The sequence below is a fragment of the Rattus norvegicus genome, chromosome 10 (genome assembly GCF_021556685.1).
Source record: "Rattus norvegicus strain SHRSP/BbbUtx chromosome 10, alternate assembly SHRSP_T2T, whole genome shotgun sequence".
Taxonomy (NCBI): domain Eukaryota; kingdom Metazoa; phylum Chordata; class Mammalia; order Rodentia; family Muridae; genus Rattus; species Rattus norvegicus.
Window position 1 is genome coordinate 98,481,854 of NC_141543.1, and position 21,099 is coordinate 98,502,952.

Genomic DNA, 21,099 nt, shown 5'->3' on the forward strand with positions numbered 1-21,099 from the left:
CTGTCACTAGCACAAGTGTTCTTAGTCACCGAGCTTTCTCCAGCCACTTCACTTCAATGAGTGTTCTGAATTAGACTTACCAGGAGTGTAGAGCCAGATCCAGTGTGTGTGTGTGTGTGTGTGTGTGTGTGTGTGTGTGTGTGTGCGCGTGCGTATGTGTGCACATGCACCCGCCCTCGCTGGCTGCTGCTATTACCTGAACATGAAGCTTTTACAAGCCTGGGTCACAGCCTCCATACAAAGAGCCTCCATTAAAGCGATCAATGGCCTTGACAACATTATTGTCAAGCTTCGATCACAGAACAGTCAGGAACCTTAAGAGGCTAAATTCAGGCAAAACATCGGAACTTCTCAGGTTCCTTAGCCTCAGAACTCAGTTTTTGTACTCTGAGGTCACGGGGTGTTATTGCTACCCAGCAATAAAATACTGTGATTACTCCGAAAAAAGGAAAAGAAAATCATCCCTCAAGGCTGTTTAAAAGAAGAAAGAGAATGAAAAGAAAGAGGGAAGAAGACCTTGTGTACTAGGTGTCAGGTTTTCAAAGAACCGCCTAAAACTTTCATTGATTGGGACTGGAGAGACGGCTCAGCAACCAAGAGCACCCACTGCTTTTCCAGAGGACCAGAGTTCAATTCCCAGCACCCACATCAGATGGCTCACAGCCACCTGTAACTGCAGCTTTGGGGGAGGGGGGCATGTGGAGGTCAGAGGACAACTTTCTGGAGTTGCTTCTTGCCTTCTACCATGTGGCTCTCAGGGATCAAACTCAGGTCACCAGGCTGGGCGGCGAGGGCCTTTACTCACTGAGATGTCTGGCAGGCCCTTGGTATTGTTATTAGGGACTACTGTCGGCCTGGCTATTCCTGGGAACCCTCTGGTGATTCTCACTTACTGGGGATAGAGTAACCAGGTAAATGGAGCTGTCAAGATAAGCCTGAAGGGAAGGCTTTGCCCTGAGGTGGGTAGAGCGGAGCCCTTGAACTGTTTATCTACTTTGGCTCACTGACAGAGGCCCACTCATTCCTTCTGGTCCTCTCCATGGTCTTAGTGGTTCAGGTCTCTTTGAATGATAGTGTACCCTTCAATAACACACCTTAGAAATGTTGAATGTGGACTGAGTATTAACAACCCATGTTGATCATCAGGTGATCTTTGTGTGGCCGGGGATCAAATACAGGGCCCCCAGTATGCCAGACAGGCGCTCTACCACCAGACCACATCACTAGGTTTCATAACATCTGAGCAAGGTGACAATAAACACACGGGGGGGGGCGTTCTCTGTGGCCCCAGGTGTCTTGTAACTTGCTTCGCAGACCAGGCTCCAGGTCTGCAAAGCCCAGAACTACCTGCCTCTGACCCCCAAGTGTAGGGATTAAAGGTGTGCGCCATCATGCCTGACTCAAAAACACACTTCCCATTAAATTAAATCTGTGACCATTTACCTATGAAATTAAAAAAAAATTCCTGAGAGGAAAAGAGTTTTTACAAAGGAGATAAAAAGAAAAGTTGCAATTGTGGGTGACATAATATAAAATTGATATAATTTTAAGAAAAATACACCTATTAACTTACCACTTTTAAGTGAATAAGTGAGATTCGGCTCTTTAAAGCAGCATATACTTGGAATCGGACAGAGAACTTTAGTGAACTAGGATATATTTTTAATAAATGGATAGCAATTTTGAAAAATTACTTGGTTAACAAGTTGCCGAAGTGTTGTGATAGTGTATGTTTCCAGCAGGGGGCAGAAACAACACAGCACAGAATTCATATTAAAAAAACAAAACAACAAAAACAAACAAACAAAAAGATCCCTCAGAGTCTCTTCTCTGGAGGCTTTGAAATCGTCAGATGGGACTGATTTTCTTTATCGTGCTCACAGATGTTAATTTTGCGTACTTCCAATTTAACTTATCCATGCTCAGGGAGTTAATTTAAATTTCATTTTTTTGGATTTTTTTTTTTTTTTTTTGGTTCTTTTTTTCGGAGCTGGGGACCGAACCCAGGGCCTTGCACTTCCTAGGTAAGCGCTCTACCACTGAGCTAAATCCCCAGCCCCTTAAATTTCATTTTAGCACTCATGAAGGTTATTATTTTTATTTTTATTTGATAGGCTCTTGGGTAGATCAGGCTGGCCTCTAACCCACTATGTAGCTGAGGATAACTCTGAAATAACTCTGAGGATGATTTCTGATCTTCCTGTCTCTACTTCCCCAGTGCTGGGATTGCTGGGATTGTGACACCAGCCACAGTGTATATGTTGTTAGGGATGGAGCCCAGGGTGTTGCACATGCCAGGCACTCTGACAACTGTGCTCCAACCCTAGTCCCCCTACGGGGGCGTTATTACTATTTATAAATTAAAAAAAATTTTTTTTAAAATTTAGGATGCATGTCTTTGTATATGTGGAGCCAATTCTCTCTATCCGCAGTTACCTGGGCTCTGGTAATCAAACCCACATCACTAGGCTTGTATGATGAGGCCCTTTCCCTGCTAGGCCATCTTGTTGGCCTATCCACACACTTCTTATTTGTGGTACAAACAGCCTCTCACCTTTAACCATCATTTCTCATTATGGAAAAAAAAATACGATTGCAAAAAACAAACAAATAAACAACACAACACAACAAATGATCGGCGATTTCATGGAATCTCAAAGAAAGAGGGCAACATTATAAGGCAACCATTATGTTTCAGTCAACGGTGACAATGGTTTCTTACGGCCAGAGAACGAGTGGGGGTGCATTCTGAGCCTCTATTTCTCTACAGTTTAATGCTAATGATGAATTAAAACAGAAAGCACATGCAAAGGCCTTAAGCTCTAAGCCTCCCTCTCCCCCAACTCCCCACCTCGAGACAGGGTCTCATAGCCCAGGCTGGCCTCCAACTCAAGGCAATTCTCTTGCCTCAGCTCTCAGCCACCATGTCTGGCTTAGACCCTGAAATTAGTCCAGCTCAGTGCCCTTCAGGCATCCCTTGTCCCCCGCTCCCCCGTAGCTTTGTCTGGTCTGTGTTTGTAGCGAGCAGCTTTCAGAGCAGTTGATGGCTCTGTGTTTGACATTCCTAGGAGAAAAAGTAATCAAAAGCAAGGAACGTTCTGGAACAGTTTCCTTAAAAGAACATTCCCATTTTTAGAACAGGAAAAAAGGAGAGGTGGGGAGGTGTCTGATCAAAATCGGGGCAAACCTTCAGCAACTCTTACTTCAATGGTTGCAGCGCATGCGTGACAAGGGGGAAGGCGGAGCTAGCCCGCCCTCAGGCTCACAGGCACTCACATGCATCCAGTGACCAATGGCGTGCACTAGCCTGGCAGGGCACAGTCCAAATCATGCTGGGAAAGAAAAATAACTAAATATTTCCAAAACATTACCAGAGGGTCTTCCAATTCTAGAGCCTTGTCTCAAAGCCACCCCTCAAAGTTCTGTAATTATGCTCTCAATTCTTTAAAAAAGGATTTATCGTGTGTGTGTGTGTGTGTGTGTGTGTGTGTGTGTGTGTGCGTGCGTGCGTGCAATACCTAGTAGGACAGAAGAGGGCGCTGGATACCCCGGACCTAGAGTTACAGGAAGTTGTGAGCCACTAGTCATGGGCGCTGGGAACTGAACTTGGGTCCTCGGCAAGATCAGCAGGTGCTTTGAACTGCTGAGCTGCCGGTAGACCCTACATTCTCACATCTTAAAAAAACAAAACAAAGGTAGCATCCATATAATAACTTGTGTTCTTTGAGTTTTCAAGTCTCTCATCAATATTATCTTAGGGCCTGGGCATGGGAAACACAAGAACTCAAACTGTTCCTAGATCACACATAGGAGAACTGGCTGAGACCCACGTAACGATTCAGTGATGAGTCCTTTGTTATCTATACTGCCTCTCTGTTAGCACAACGAGATAACCATGTATTTAAATTCTGGAATACACCATAGAGTCAGCTCTCAGTAACCCAAGGCTGTCAATAACCCAGGGCTATCTAAGGCCTGGCTAGGTCTAGCACCCCTAAATCTCAGCTCACCACCCCTCCACCATTAGGCATGTGTGTGCGCATGAACTGTAGCTTACTCCAGAGATTAGCCTACGTCAGAAGGAACTGATTCAGGGAAACAGCCCGAATGAGTTCTAGAAAGCCTTCCAGAGACTAAGACAAAAGCAAAGTCCTCCAAGGAACACAAGTGTCAACTACGCTCTGAAAAGTTAGGCATTCTATCCACTTTACTCCTGACACCCACTGTTATGCCTACGCTGCTTTGTGATTGGTGCGGGCTATCTGACAGGTACCCCCCCAGAGGATTCCACTCTCTGTGTCCTGGGTTAGCCATGAGGTGACGCCACTGAAGAATGGAAAGATCTGGAAGACCCAGGTGACTGACACAGCCCACTCGAAGACTGGATGGAGGGGGGAACCTTTACCCACAGTCTCTGGGAGAGGTTCTGTTTTCACAGAAGGCTGGGGACCCCGCATTTCCAGGGGCTGACAGGTGGGTTTCCATGACTGTTTCCCACAGGGTGGGCAACGCGCTTTGAACAGTCTACATACACTGGTCTGTGCATGGCCCTCTATGTCATCCACAGTGGAGGAGTGCTGATTGCAAACTTTTATGTTGGTTTGTTCATGCATGTTTTTCTCGTATTCCCGAACATCATCCATTGTCATATCTGAAAAAAGTCAAGACGTGGGCAACTTCCGTTATTAAACACAAAACTTTAATGGGGACACTTTAGGGAAAGTCGGTAGCTCAGCCAAGATTTTTTTTTTTTAATTAAAAAGCAGGTGACTGACTAACTTTATGGGGTAAAAATCATAAAGTTAGATAAACCAGCCCAAGAAGGGAGTGAGGGCAGGGAAGGGTGGAGATCGATAGATTGTGTAGGGGTGATTCTTGGAGAGTGGGTGAGAGTGTTAGCGAGTGGGCTGTGCGTAGCCTGAGATCTCCTAAAGCTTTGTTAGAAGATCTCTCTCGGGGACAGAGAGGCCAGGTGGTTTTGGCTTCATACTTACCTTCAGGTAGAACTTTCCAGAGAGATACTAGGCCATCTTTAAGTTAGTGCATTGGAAAACACCAAGGACACTTTCATTGCTATGGTAGGAGACAGACTGTGGAGGGCAGACCCAGTGCACTCACTTGGGAGTGTGAGAGTCCATACAGTTCTCACTCGGATGCGGTTTTGCAAGGAATTCGAGGGGCCAGAAAATGCGGGTCTTTGAGTGTAGTCTGACAGCTCTGAGATGGCTGACACTCTTCCACCCACATCAATCTATAAATACAATGGTGCACAACACCATGCTTGGCTAGAATCTATAAGTTTTCGGTGTTTCAGGATAATGAGCTCTCAGACCATAATGGTTTTCAGCAGGAGACGGTTTTGTGGCAGTGTCTGGTTGTGACAGCGGTGGAAAGGTGTCCTGTTGGCATCTCTCTAGTGACAGGGAAGGAGGGAAGCTGCAAAACATCCCATAGACCGGGACCTCCAATTCTCAACAAAAAAGATCTCATTCTAAACGCCAACAGCGACCAGGTTGGGAAGTCCTGTCTTATCCTTGCGATGTTGGCACTTGGGAGGCTGAGGCAGGAGGATTATGGCTTCAAGGCTGCATAAGATCTTGTCTCAAAGAACAAAGCAAATGAGCAAAAACCAACAAAAGGAAAAACAAGGAATCTCCTCTTTCAGCAAGTGAGATTCGGAACATTGATATTTAACCCCGTCTCACCTTAAACGTCCCCCTTGTCTTCCTCTCCACCCCCAACTCTCTTGCTTTTCTGTTGGATTTTATCAGCCATTCTCCCAGCCCTATTATCAAGGTCTTGGCAGAATCTCACTTCAGGCCTCCTCATCAATCATCAACCAACAAAGTATGCAAAAAATAAAAAATAAAAATAAAAAGCATCAGCGCCATCACTGATTGGCTTAGTGGGGGATTTGCCTCGTGTGTTCCTGGCTGGAGTTTTTCCTTAAGCACTTTCTGGATCATGTGGCCTGATGTCTTTTTATATCAATCGAGTGTCATGTGAGGCTCTCTTGGCTTCCAAAGGGCAGATCTGCCAGAGCTCATGATTTAATTCTGTGTGGTCTGGGACTGAGGTAGGGTATGGCTCAAAATCTAGGCCTGGGCTATTTTATTGAACTTATGGTGCTCCTCTCAGCCCTGGAGTCATCCATCAGAAATGCTGTCCACGAGCAATGTAAGTATTGAGAAGGCTAAGCTGCAGGCCAGTCAGGCAAGGACATGCTCTTTTAGAAAGCAGGTTATTGACAAGCAATGAAAGAAGGAGGCGTCTTTAAGGGTGAAGACAGACGGTTCTTAGTCAATACCAACACATTCCACAAGACCAAACCCCACAACTTCAATGTCTGATTATCAGTAATTCTTAAACACAAACACACCTGGAAACGAATTCGATGCAGTCCCGTTCAAATAGGAGTTCAAAATTGAAAACAAGTTTCTTTGTGCGCATGGCATTAGTCAATTAATCGGGAAAACAGAACCCAGAGAAGGCAGACAGTTTACTGCCTTACTGTGATGAATCTCCACAGAAATCGTTCTTTATCTGTAATTAGTTCACTTCAAAGGGAGGGACTTACCATGGGGCAGACTCTGGCCTTTCAGAGCTACATCAGTTTTGTGGGCGTAAGAGAGGGTTTGGCAGCAAAGATGGCCAGTGCCTTGCTCATAGTGAGGTTTGAAAACAAGTGAAGGGACGGACTGGGGCGGGGGTTGGGGGTGGGGGGCATTGATGACAAAGCCAAAAAACGTAAGACAAAACCAAAACGAGGTAGAAGACTGCGTAATATTGATGGGAGAGGGCCTTATGTATTTAAAAACACTGAAACATCTATTTCTGCTGGCCCTCTCCACACCCCTCTCTCTGAGACAGGGTTTCATGTAGCCCAGGTACCAAATCTGCCTGTGTACTCTAGAAGGACCTTGAACTCCTCATCTCTGCTGTCTCCACCTCCCAAGTGCTAGATGCTGTTGCGTCTACAAGCCAGGTAAGCCACCAACTAAGAAAAATCTCTCTAAAGCTTGAAATACCTCCACATACCATAAATGCATACCCAGGAGGTAAACATGTCAGTCGTCCTCAGTAACTTATGCTAATGAGGTGGGGAACCCCACTTTGGGACATCTGGTTAAATGCACGGTCTCTGCAATGACTATGACCTCAAAATCCACATGCACGTCAACTTTTTTTTTTTAGAAGATTCAATTGCATACTCTCAGAGTACTCTTCCGAAGATAATTCATCCTATTACGGATCGATTTTTCAAAGGTAAGAGTAACTTCTAGCAACTTGGATTCAGAGCTCTTGCCAGAAACAAATGCTTTCTGAGGTTATCACCCAAAATTATGTTTTCTCAAACACGTGTGTGTGTGTGTGTGTGTGTGTGTGTGTGTGTGCAGTGTGGGTGTGTATATGTTTATATATGTATGCAGCTATATGCAGAGGCCAGGGGTCAAGGTCTGGTGCCTTCTACTATCTCCCTGTATTTTATTGTTGTTGTTTTTGTGTCTGTGGGTGTTTTGCCTGCATGTATGTCTGTGTATCATTTACACACAGTGTTCCCGGAGATCAAAGATGCAGTGGGATTCCCTGATGCGTGTGAGCTGTACCGTGAATGCTGGGGATAGAACCTGGGTCCTCTGGAAGAGCAGTCAGTGCTCTTAACTGTTGACTCCAGCCCCATCTGCCTTATTTTTTGAGGCAAGGTTTCTCACTGAACCTGGGCCTCACTGATTTGGTTAGACTGGCCGGCCAGTGAGCCCCTAGGGTTCTCCTGTCTCTGCCTCCCCAGTGCTGGGATGAGGTGAAGCCCTCTCCTGCACAAAGTGACTCTGCTGAGGTGGAGTTCCCTCTTAACTGAGGGAACTCCTGGCTTAACTGAGGCTATTTCTTTGTTTCCTCGACCGTCAGCTAAAGACTCGCACGATACAGCAAAACAGACTTCAATTAACCGGGTCTTCTATCCCTTCAATGTTTATCGCCTCTCTTGCTGTATTTTTGATAGGGTCTCTCTTACAGCCCAAGCTGGCCTTGAACTCCTGGTCCTCCAGCCTCTGACTCTCAAATACTGGAATTATAGGTGTGTACCACAGTATTACTATTTGATTCATTTTTTGAGACAGGGTCTCATTTGGCACAAGACAGCCCTGAACTTGGCAGATAGCTGAGGGTGACCTTGAACTCCTGGTCCTCCTGCCTTCATGTAGCATTCTGGAGTGAACCCAGGGCTTCATGCATGCCCGTTTTCTTTTTTTCTTTTCTTTTTTTCGGAGCTGGGGATCGAACCCAGGGCCTTGCGCTCTGCCGCTGAGTTAAATCCCCAACCCCCCCCCCCGTTTTCTTTTTTGTTTGCTTGTTTTTTCTTTATTTTTTTTAAATTTATTGATTGTATGTATGTGAAGAGGGCATCAGATCCCATTACAGATGGTTGTGCTGGGATTTGAACTCAAGACCTCGGGAAGAGCAACCAGTTCTCTTAACCACTGAACCATCCCTCCAACCCTGTTTTGTTGTTTTCATTTTCTGAGACAAGGCATCTCTATGAAGCTCTTGCTGTCCAGAAACTTGACCTATAGACTAGGATGCCTTGAAACTCACAGAAATCCACCTGCCTCTGCTTCTTCTTCTTTTTTTAAAGATTTATTTATTATATGCAAGTACACTGTAGCTGTCTTCAGACACACCAGAAGAGGGCATCAGATCAGATGGTTGTGAGTCACCATGTGGGTGCTGGGATTTGAACTCAGGACCTCTGGAAGAGCAGTCAGTGCTCTTAACCTTGGAGCCATCTCTCCTACCCCTGCCTTTTGCCTCTTCATTATTTGGTGTGTGTTATCACATCTGGCTTTATTTTAGTATTAATTTTTTTAATTGAAAGTATTTATTTGTAGGGATGTTTGTGTTTCTCCATGTGTGTATGTGCACGTTTGTGTATGTGCACGTTTGCGTGTGTGCTCGTGGAGACCAGAAATGGTCTTTAGATTCCAGCAGTTACTGGTATTTGTGGGCTGTCTGACATGGGTGATAGGAACTAAACTCCAGTTCTCTGCAAGAGCAGCGAGCACTTTTAATTGCTGAACTATTTCTCTAGCCCCTGGATAAAACTACTATTTATTTCTCCAGTCATTCAAATAATGCCAGGATTATGTTACATAAAAAGAATTCAAGGTGAGATAGCTCAACAGGAAAACTGCTTGCCTCCCAGCCTGGTGACCAGAATTCAAATCCCAGGACCCACATGGTAAAAGGAGAGAAGGAAGTTCTGAGAGTTGTTCTCCGACCTCCACACATGCTTCATACCACATACGAATCCAAATAGTACTGAACTGTAGAAGAAAAGGGCTTAATTCCTTATAGCTTCTTGGACCAGTCCTATGACCTCTGGAGACAGTTGTGGGTAAGAGACTGGTGGATCCTTACAGACACAGACACAGACACAGACACACACAGACACACAGACACACACACACACACACACACACACGAGAGAGAGAGAGAGACAGAGAGACAGAGAGAGACAGAGAGAGAGAGACAGAGAAAGACACAGAGAGACACACACACACACGAGAGAGAGACACACACACACAGAGACACACACACACAGAGACAGAGAGAGACACACAGAGAGAAGGAAAGAGAGAGAGAGAGAGACAGAGAGAGAGACAGAGAGAGACAGAGAGAGAGAGACAGACAGAGAGAGAGAGAGAGTGTCAGTCCTAACTGCCTCTTACAGGGGCTCTGGCTAATCTCTCCCTTCCAGGCTTCTAGGCCACCATTGTTCTATTGTTCTGAGGCAAAATTGGAGTTGAAACAAGTATCTGGGTCTTAGAAATCCTGATTATGAATTGGACTGGGTTCCTGCCTCCAGCAAACTGGCGGCCATCCTTCTTTTTTTTTTTTTTTTTTTTTTTTCCAGAGCTGGGGACCGAACCCGGGACCTTGAAGCTTGCTAGGCAAGCGCTCTACCACTGAGCTAAATCCCCAACCCCGAGGCCATCCTTCTGAAAACTCAGTTTTAAAGTCTCTTTGTCACTATCTGTTGTTTGTTTTTATTTTTTTTTGAGACAGGGTCTCATTATATATCTTAGGCTATCTTAAAACTCATTTATGTAGCTCAGGCTGGTCTGGAACTCATGATCCTCCTCCAGTCTTAGCTTTCTTGTATACATAAACCATTAGGCCTAGTGGGAACTTAAACAAACAAGAAACCCAATTCATTAGAACAATTATAACCTAACACATGATTTTTACGTAAAGTTTAGGCATTCCTTTGTGACGGAATCAGCCAATCCTTCGTGCTTGGAACATACCCTTTCCATACAACCCAGACTGCTGAGATCTAGGGTAGCAATCAATGGCTGTGATTTCGATTTCCATTTTAGGATCTAATTTAATTTTATGAGCACAGGTGTTTTGCCTGCATGTATATGATTGTGTACTGCACGAGGTCTCGGGGCCTGCAGAGATAAGAAGCAGGCATCTGATTCCTTGAACTGGGGTTATGGGTGGCTTCGAACTAGCATGTGGTTGCTAAGAAATGAACCGCAGTCCTCTGAAAGAGTAACAAGTGCTTTTATCCTTTGAGTCATCTCTCCAGCCTGTTTTGAGACAGGGTCTTGCTGTGCATAGGGTCTCTCCCTGTGTAGTACAAGCCGGCCTCAGACTTGTGATGGTTTTTTCCGGCCTCTGCCTCCCAAGCACTGGGGTCAGAGATTGGTACCTCTATACCCACTGTTTTTAGGGGGTGTTAGAGTGGAGGCAGGAAAAGGGGTCACAGGCCCCTTTGAAAAGGAAAGTGATGTGATGACCCAAGTTCCCTTCCTAGAGAGAGGAGCACGTACACAGGCTCAGGGCCGGGCTTCCAGGAAACCTGAGGCTCCTGGAAGACGCTGGTGAGGTGAACTCACACAGCTCCTGCTCATTTCTCCACCTCAGCTTGCTTCTCGCCTTGTCAGGCCTTCTCCAGGGATCCTGGCTGACTTCTAAGCCACTTCATAAGGCCGTTTCATCTACCAGCCAGAACTCAACCTCCCACATACTTTTTTCGGCAAGAGTCAGGTTTTCAAAGACGTTAGTGAGGTCCCCCTCAGTCATAGGGTCCCTGTGGCAATCTTCAATGTGCCTCTCTGAGAATAGTGTCAGATTTGAGAAGCCAATCCAAGCCTTTTTTAAAAAAAAATGAAGCTGGGCTGGCTATTTTTATCCACCTCCCCTCTCACCCCATCTCCTGAAACGTGTCTTGGCTCGGCTGATTAGCGTTCTAGTCATGCAGAGAGGCTCAAGGCTCATGGAGAAAGACCAATCAGGGCTTTGGAAAAGCAAACTCAACTCCTCCAACATGGACACGCCGATACTTTACGACAAACATGAACAGAATAAAATCTGCTTAGGGAAATGGTTTCGTGACTTCCAAGAATGCTGGGACTCAGTAGAGATGCAGAAATAAATCCTTGGGCGAGAAAAGATCACCATCCCGAACCATGTCTTTTCTTCGCTCATAATTAAACACTGGAATGGTGAGTCTACTTTGAGAGAGAGAGAGAGAGAGAGAGAGAGAGAGAGAGAGAGAGAGAGAGAGGAAGCCAGGATTGTCCTGGATGATGCTTTTAAGGACGGACAGGGTGAACAGTACCTAAACTCAGCCCCAACAATCCAGCATCTGCTGAGTCTGCCCAGAAGGGGGGTTCTTTTCTAACGCATCTGTTTAAAAAAAGGAGGGTGGTTACTTCTTCTCCTTCTCCTTCTTTTAATTCTTATAAGGCACCAGAGCTTAGCAGCTGGCCCCAAAGACATCTATGATTCTTCTTAGTCTAATCTATTTGGAATGAATTATTTAAGCTGTCCTTGTCAGCCAATCTACCTTACATCCCAGGCTGTGAGCCAATGGTTCAGAGTCAACCCGGAGGGCTTCTGGAACCGCCATGGGATAGGGGTTTGAGAATGTGCGTCTCTAGCAAATACCCAGGAGATTTGGAGGCTCCAGGTCTAGGGTCCTTGCTTTGAGAACCAGAATTATAAACTGTGGCTCCAGAGGAGGCTGCTTTCCTTGGGACCTTGTCCACATTTATGAACAGGGCCCTCACTGAGCCTGTACATGGTCAAGGGGAAAAGGCAGCTTGAGGTACCAGAGTGGAGGGGTTATCCTGGTTTGAACTTTGCCTTGGTTATAACACACCCATCTATCTGAAAGACCCATAGTTCCCCAAATGACCTTGAATCAGTAAGTGGCTGAGGAGACACTGGGTGGCAGGGCCTGTTTCTATTCATTTAATTTCCTGCGAGTCTGTGGCAGGTAATGAAGGAGCCACTGTGTTCCCAGCCAGCAGCTCAGCAGGGCTGCGGAGGTCTGCAAGAGTTTATACCAAATTGGTGGTGTGGCTCTCAGATCTTTTGCTGCCTGAGAGGGTTGCTTGTTTTGGTTGAGACTGTCGTGTGGACACAGGGGGTGGAGACCACTCTGGGGTCGACAGCCGCCCTGACGGTCCACACATCCACCAAAACCTTCTGACCACAACTCAGACACAAAGAGGATTTTGGGATCAATAGGCTCCTTGAGTAGCTAACTGCCTTCCCTCTCATCCCAAGTAAAGAGGTAAGAATTCTTAAAGACCTTTCGGCTGGAGAGTCTGCGTTTCATCTAATATATAATTCTAGCTTCAGGCTCTTGTAATAATCTGAGAATTCTAAAGGAGCCTTGCACATGCTAGGCAAGTCTCTCCCACTCTCTTAATTAAATGGCCTAAAGTCATCACTTCCTTGCTGCAGGCTTGGCTGAGCCAAAAAAGGCTCAGGATCCATTCTCCATATTCCCTTGCTGGATACACACTCGGACTTTGTTTCCCCCCCTCTATTGATTGTCAACCTCTTTTCTCATGAAGAAAGATTATCATTGTATATCTGTGCACACTATGCATATCCCATGATACACCTTGGGTAGATGTGAGCGGAGGACTCTGTGGAGTCATTTCTCTCCTTTTACTTTTAACATGGGCTCTGGGGAACGAATTTAGGTGACCAGGTTTGGCAGCAAATGCCTTTACCCACTGAGCCATCTCCCTGGCCCCAAACCCTCTTTCTGGAAGGGTAGACGTGGAACGCTCTGCCCCTCAACGCAGAGTGCAACCCTCCTTTTAACGTTTCTGAAAAGCCCTCAATAGCGTTCTGCTGATAGAAAATCCTAGCTGAGAGCTTTGCCTCCTGGTCATCAAGGTGGCAGATTTTGGGTCCTCTGGGTTTCCATCCTTTGTGTAATCAATGCAGGCCTATTGCTCTTTGACTAGCCTTGTGGTATTTCCTAGAAGCTGGCAACAAGACAACCATGAGCTCTGAGAAATCCAAGTTAAGAGAGGGTAGACATTATTTCTTCAACTGTTTTCTATTCTTTCCTTCCTTCCTTCCTTCCTTCCTTCCTCCCTCCCTCCCTGCCTTCCTTCCTTCCTCCCTCCCTCCCTCCCTCCCTCCCTTCCTTCGTGTGTGTGTGTGTGTGTGTGTGTGTGTGTGTGTGTGTGTGTGTGTGGTGGCATTGGCCAAAGGTCTGTCTGTATTCTCTCTGAGATTTTCTCCCCAATAAACAAAAACAAAAACAACACCAAGAGGATAAAAAACACCCAGAAAAAGTTAAGGACTGGAGGAAATAATCCGAGGATACTCTCCAGTGACCTGTGTCATAAAAGCAGGGTCCTGGTGAGTCTTCCTGACAGCACAGAGCATGAAATGTCCCATGGTTGTGGGGCATAATAATCTAGGTGGGGCTGGGCACTTGGACAAAGCAGGAAGAAGCGCTCACTCTTCTTCAGGTGCAGAGCTGGGAAAATGGAAACGTAAAACTAAACAAACCCAGTAGCCTGGTGGACCAAGCCTTTGAAACGTGTGGCCTGAGAGACCATTGTTGCCCTTGCCCATTCTGTTCAATGTAGCCTTTCACTTTAAGATAGGATAGCGGAGTGGCTTAGCTGCTGCTGTGGAAACAGAGGGCATGGGTAGAACGGGGGATGGGGGAGACCAAAATACAACTAGTGCACACCCAGGACAAATAACGTGACTTAGGACAAAAGACACATACAGTTGGCTCTGTCCTAAGTCACTGGTTGGGTGTGCTCACTTCTATTTATAGCCAAGGACACAAGCCACCTGATGACTGACTGGGGAAGGCAGAAGACTCATGTCCACACAACTGCAGGACTGAGCATCCAGGGAGGGTGGTCCATCCATCATGGTACTGGGCAAACCTTGTTCTCATTTATTGACAAGGTGCAGAACTTGCTTAAAATCTCCGAATGACATTTAAAAACAAACAAACCAACAAAAACCCCAAAGAAACAAAAAAAAGGGCAGACCAGTACTTTCCATTAGAGCTGTCTTAGGCAGCTATGCCTCTATCTGTCCTTGACTTCTCTGAGAACTTGTATGTCTCCGAGGAGGGTCTGTTTCAAGTGTTCCCTGCATCAAGGGACTGTTACTCAATAAGATGCTTCGGTCAGATAACATTGAAGTTAACATTGAAGATAAATTAGGATGGGTCTGAAATCCACCCCGTAGAGAACAATGGAGCCCCATGTGTCCGGAAGACAAGCATCAAGCACGCCGAGGTCCTCCTTGGTCAATAGTTCTGTGGTTATTTCAGACCAAGCTCCTATAATTACATCTCTACTAGGCTCTCCAGACAGAGCCATTTCCATTACAGGAAGTGGTGGCCCGTCCTTTGTTGTTGTCCTTCTAGGTTACACTTGAAGCTGGGTGTACTGAAAGCCACGCCAGTGTGTTATGAAACCATTCTCCAAGTTATTTTGGGCCATCAGACTTACCGTACCACTCATCCACCCACGCGAAGGCCTGTCTGTGTCCAATCAGCAAGATGTCTCGGACCACCTGAGTTAAGAGTAAGAGAAGGAGGTTGAAATAATAATACCAAGGTGTGACCGAGAGCAACTCAGGGTTGAGGGGCTAGGGACATGGCTCAGTGGGTAAAGTTTTGGCTGTTTAAGCATGAGGAACTGAATTTGGCTGTTTAGCACACATGTAAAAATTAGACGTGTTAATGTATGACTGTCCTGCAACCACAGTGTTGGGAGGGGGGTGGTGATGGTGGGGTGCAAATGGAGGTTTCCCAGGAGCTTTCTGGTCTGTCAGTGATCCCTGAGCTTAGTGAGAGAGCCTGTCTCAAAACATAAGCTGGGCGAGTTCAGTGCCTGGTCCCAGTTGGTAGAAACGGTGGAAGGAGAGAACAGACTCCTGAACGTGGTCCTCTGACCTCCTTATGTGCCTCCGCCCTCACAGGTCCTCCTCTCCCCCTAAGAAAATAAACGGAATGTAAAAATGTAGTAAAACGATTTAGGAGAAAATTTAAAAATGTGGAGAGAGACAGACCGAGAGAGAGACAAAGAGACAGAGATGAGGATGTTGACCCCTGGCTTCTCTAAGAGCATGACTGGGCAAGTGCACCCCCTCTTCCATACATACACAGATAGCCCCCAAATAGTAATGTTTAAGCAAAGTAATATTTCTTATTTTATCTCTTTCTTTAAGATCTATTTATTTTTATGTGTGAGTGTCTGGCCTGCATGTATGTATGTATGCATGTATGTGTACCATATGCAGGCAGTACCTGAGGAAGTCAAAAGAGGCTGTCAGATCCTTTGGAACTGGAGTTGTAAGCTACCATGTTGGGGCTGGGAACAAAAACCCTTCTTTACAGTAGGAGCGGCCAGTGCTCTTAACCTGAGTTGCCCTTCTAGCCCTGTGTCTCTTTCAATAATTGTTGTTTTCTCTTTTTGTTACGTGAAAATCAAGCCTATAAGGATGTTTACGTATCTTGCGTCTCACGTACTGTAAGGGTGATGTTTTGGTCATCGCATTCATTGCTCAAGTCCAGATGGAACCAAGTGTCACTGACACTCCCAACACACCGGTCAACGGACATCCCAAGCAACTGCACGGGATGTGGGTGCAGGGGCTATCTCACCACAGGCTCATATGCTTGAATACTTGGTTCCCAGTTGGTGGAAATGTTTGGAAAGGATTAGAAAATGTGGCCTTGTTCGAGGAAGTGCATCCCTAGGGGTGGGCTTTGAAGTTTCAAAGACCCACGCCTTTCCAGTTAGCTCTCTTTCTGCCTCCAACTTGCAGATAAGACGTAAGCTCTCTCGGCTTAGTGCTCTAGTGCCATGTCTGTGGGCCTGCTTCAATAAAGTGGGAGAGGGAGAAGGAGGGGGGAGGGGAAGGGGAGAGGGAGAAGGAGGGGGGAGGGGGAAGAGGGGCAGGAGGGGGGAGGGAAAGAAACATGATTGCCAAAATCCTCTGAATTGGGGACCACCTGCTTCACAGATTTTTCTGTGTTTCCTTCTTCTGTGTGCTTGTGTGTCCAGCGTGTATATTGTGTAGACAGACATGCATGCCTGTGGGGAGGTCAGAGTAGGACACCAAGTGTCTTCCTCTTCTGCTTGCTGTCTTGACACAGGGTCTCCTAGTTAACTGGAAGCTTGACGCTAAGCTCACTGTCCCTCTACCCCTGAGCCCCGAGGCTGACTGCACAGCAAACCCTCTGATCTGCCTGTCCTTGTTCTCCAGAGCTGGGGTAAAAGGTATGTGCAGTCCAAACTCAGGTCTTCACACCTGCATAGCCTACAATTGTTTCTTCGAGGGAAATTGGGATAGAAGGCTAAAGAAGAGAACGTATTGTTTGTGGGCACATGTAATACAACTTAAGAGCTTTTGTTTCAAGGGACACCTTTTCATTCTGTATAAACATGCTGTGTGTGAGTGCACAAACAAGTGTGCGGACGGGCGGAGAGCAGTGGGAGATGCTGGATGGAGTCCTTTATTGCTATCCACTTCCTTTAAACTTTTTCTTATATTGACTGTGTGTGTGTGTGTGTGTGTGTGTGTGTGTGTGTGTTTCAGCTCACATCTGTGTGTAAGAGTTGGAAGACATCTTGCAGAAGTCGGTTGTGTCCTTACCCACTGAACCATCCTGCCAGGCTTCATTCTTTGTGAGCCAGGGTCTCTCACTGCACCTGGAACTCGGCAATTATCTATTGAGAGTGGCTGACTAATAAGTCTCCAGGATTCCAGTGCTAGTATCATTACACCTCTATATGTATTACCACGCCTAGACCTAGCTTCTATGTGGGTGCTGGGGATCCAAACTTAAGGCCCTGCTGCCCGGGCAGCAAGCTCTTTACCTACTGAGCCATCTCCCCAGCCCATAATACTCCTTATTACATTTCTTGGAAACTCACAGACAGCCTCCAACATTCCTCCCTTTCTTCTTGCCAAACAAAATCCAGTGATTGTCAGAAATCTCTCGTGGAAGGGCTCAAGTGTGTTTCCATAAGCAAAGGGCTTTAATTGGGTGGATTTTCAGAAACAAGGGAAGCGTTTCTAATGAAGTGTTTATTCCTCCTGCCTCTGGGTATTCGCCGAGGCCCTTTTATGATTTGGAACTGGAGACATGTAATGAATCTAAGAAATACCATGCAGCCATACACACTCGAGTGCTGACTGTGTCAAATTCATGGAAATCAAAAGAACTTCGTCAAGGCATCCGTAAATCCACCCTGTCATATTAAGCACAACACAGCTGTGGCTGGCAACAAGGCCTCAATAATGCGTTAATGGCTGGCTTTTGAATACCACTCCCCCCCACCCCCTTCACTGTGAATAGATTCTTAAGAAACAAAGGTGTTTAGAGAAAGCTCCCCCACCACCCAGTACTTTGAACTCATGTAAACATGTCCTCATTAGCAGAACAGGTGTGTTGGGGGTGGGGGGAGGGGGTGGGGAGCAGGGTAATAACACTTCATTTAGTTTGGAATTAGGCAAGGAAGTATAACAGTAAGCCAAAGAATCTTACAGGTACTTTAAAGGGTTGGGGATTTAGCTCAGTGGTAGAGCGCTTGCCTAGCAACCGTAAGGCCCTGGGTTCAGTCCCCAGCTCTGGAAAAAAAAGAAAAAGAAAAAAAAAAAAAAAAAAGAAACGGGTGCTCGGAACCAGCCAAAGTCATCATCAAGGAAATAAATGAAGCGAGCTGTGGGCAATCTAAACATGTTTTGGGAGAGGAAATGACATGCATGACCACGCGTTGATTCTTTAGTTAGAGGCGATAATTTGGGAGGGTCTATCACGGGAGGGAGGGAAGCAGACAGGTGTAGTGACACACACCTGAAATTCCAGCACTTGAGCACGCGGGGCCAGCCTTGGCTACATAATGAGTTTGAGTCTAGCCTGGGCTATATGAGATCCTGCTTCAATAGAATAAAAACAGGAGCTGGGGAATTGGCTCGTCTGTTAAGAGCATTTGTTGCTCTTGCTTAGACCTGAGTTTGATTCCCAGCTCCCAGATGGCAGCTCACAATGATTTGTATAACTTTAGTTCCCGGGAGATCCAATTCCCTCTTCTGACCATTGTGGACACCAGTCATGTTTGTGGCACACATTCGGGCAAAACACTCAGAAACATGTTTTTTTTTTTTTTTAGAAAGAAGCAACGGAGGGAGAGGGAAGGAGAGATAAGAAAGAATGTAAAATTTGAAGGAGAGGACAATGGAGACATGGAGCTTAGGTGGTAACACAGTTACTCCGTGATTTGTCTTCCTGCTCAGTAACCAAGGTCAGGACCCAGAAAGAAAACATGAAGTTTCTGTGATGACCAGTTACAATTGTCAACTGGCAGTCTATAGTTGCCTGGGAAGGGAGCCTTAATGAGGAATTACCTAGATCAGGTTAACCTATGGATATGTCTGGGAAGAATATTTGTTCTTTTCTTGAGACATGCTCTCATGATGTAGCCCAGGCTGGCCTGCAATGAGCTATGTAGACAAGGCTGGGCCCAAACTCACAGAGATCTGTGTGTCTTTGCCTTCCAAGTGCTGGAATTAAAGGTGCATACCACCATGCCCAGTGTGGAGGATTTTTATTAACTGCTTTAATTGCTGTGGGGGAGATCTGCCCATTGTGGGCGGCACCATTCCTTAGGTTTAAGTTCCAAACTGTGAACTCTTGAACTTAGAGATACACTTATTACTGCCTCCTGAGTGCTGGGACTAAAGGCATAGACCACCAACAACTGGCTTGTTCTTGTTTCTTTGTTTGGTTTCACTTTTTTAAAGGACAGGGTCCTGTATGTATGTATGTATGTATGTATGTATGTATGTATGTATGTATGTATCTCAGGATGTCCTTGAACTCACTATAGTGAACAGAGAATAAATTTGAACTTCTGTTTCCTCTGCTTCTAACCCCAGAGTGCTGGGATTGTAGGTGTGCATCACCGAAACTGGTTTCTAGAGTACTGAGGATGTAACACAGGCTGTATGCATGCTAGGCAGACAGTCTATCAACAGAGCCACATTCCAGCTCCCGTCATAATGGGAATTCTTTTTTATTACTATTACTTTTCCCCCTTCTTACTGTGTGACCCACTTCAGTGCCAGCTGCCTACAAACAGAGGCCAGGCCATGGTTCCAGGCCACAGGTTGTTCTAACACAGGACACTATGAGAGGCCCAGGGAAACAGGCCTGCCATAAATCCAAACCATGCACTATATTGGGAATTATTAATGAAATCTATCTTTCTTTCTTTCTTTCCTTCCTTCCTCCCTCCCTCCCTCCCTTCCTTCCTTCCTTCCTCCTTCCTTCCTTTCGTTTTGTTTGAGATAGAGTTTTTCTGTCTAGCCCTGGCTCTCCTGGAACTCGATCTGTAGACCAGGCTGGCCTTGAACTCAGAGAATCACCTACCTTTGTCTCCCAAGTGCTGGGATTAAAGGCATGAGTCACCACTGCCCAGATGTCTAAAACTTTGTAACATTTATTTATATTGTGTGTGCACATGCTCAGGCAGGCCTCAACACTTGGCTGGAGGTCAGAGGATAAATAACTTGTGGGTGTCGGATCGCTCTTTTATCATGTGTGTTGAACTCAAGTTGTCAGGCTTGGCAGCCACTGCCTTTACCATGGAGCTATTCCGCCTGCCCAGTTATTTATTTATCCTTATGCAAGTGACAGCAGTTACAAAGGCATTGTCATCTCATGTGCCACGATGCTAGAATCATACGGAAAAGAATCCTATTTGAGACCTTGAGAAAACTTGTGTCATCAAGTTGGTTCCTGCCACCAAAGTCAATTTGTTTTCCCAAGCAAGGGCCCAGTAAAAATCTGTGCTCGGGGGCTGGAGAGATGGCTCAGAGGTTAAGAGCACTGACTGCTCTTCCAGAGGTCCTGAGTTCAAATCCCAGCAACCACATGGTAGCTCACAACCGTTTGTAATGGGATCCGATGCCCTCTTCTGGTTTGTCTGAAGACAGCGACAGGGTACTTATATAGAATAAATAAATAAATCTTTAAAAGAATCTGTGCTCTGGGCTTGGTCATCATCCTTTAGTAAGGGGAGAGTGAAGTGAGAAGTGTTGAGGTGTGCCGCCCTAATGGGCCCACTTGGAGCTCTTGTTCTGCCTGGGGGGGGTGGGGTGGGGGAGGGTGGCAGGGGCGGGAAGGGGTCTTCTACTTTTGGTGCCTACATAGGCAAGTTCCTCTGAGGGAGTTATCCCTGGGAGATGTACCCAGAGATAACTTCTGGTCTCTTGCTAAGTGCTTAGAGGTATTAACCTAACTGGCAAAGCAAGCCATACATTCTGTGAATCCCACTTCCCAAATACACTCATCAGGCAGATTCAGGTCACAGAACGGGAACTGATCTACAGAAATGCTCCACTGAGTAACAGGAGAGAATTACGCCCTTAGAGAAAATGCATTTTCTAGATATGAGTACTTGGTACCAGTTCAGCACTGAGGAACTGGGCAAACATTCGATCTCCTACCAGGCAATGATGGCTGTAAGGACCTTGTCCACATCCCAGGGATCAGGTACCCACCTTGTGCACAAATTGTTCCACTCGGGTCTGAAGGCCCCACACCTCGAACTTGACGGTTACCAGCTTGTAGGAACACATGATGGGTTGATGGTTGTCTCGCCAGCCTTCTCTTAGCTGCCCTCGGCCTGTCTTCTCAGACTTGAAGTGTTTAGGATCCTAGAAAAGATACGGCAGACAAATCAGGCATCGCAGCTCTTGGCAGGCAGAGACAGAATGGTCAGGAGTTCAAGACCA

The 21,099-nt window shown here is 46.1% G+C and overlaps 1 protein-coding gene and 1 non-coding gene across 3 annotated transcripts in view; both read right to left on the reverse strand.

Moving 5' to 3' along the window:
- The window catches only part of Pitpnc1 (phosphatidylinositol transfer protein, cytoplasmic 1), a 264,927-nt gene that overhangs the window by 5,696 nt on the left and 238,132 nt on the right, over positions 1-21,099 (reverse strand). Inside the window, 3 exon segments of one of the 2 annotated variants that reach the window (NM_001427419.1) lie at positions 4,533-4,651; positions 14,802-14,865; positions 20,866-21,021. In NM_001427419.1, coding sequence (NP_001414348.1) covers positions 4,533-4,651; positions 14,802-14,865; positions 20,866-21,021 — 339 coding nt within the window. 2 annotated transcript variants of the gene reach the window in all.
- Positions 19,403-19,535, reverse strand: Snora80d (small nucleolar RNA, H/ACA box 80D). Its single transcript, XR_015632471.1, has one exon. It is a non-coding gene; the product is annotated as a small nucleolar RNA SNORA42/SNORA80 family (small nucleolar RNA).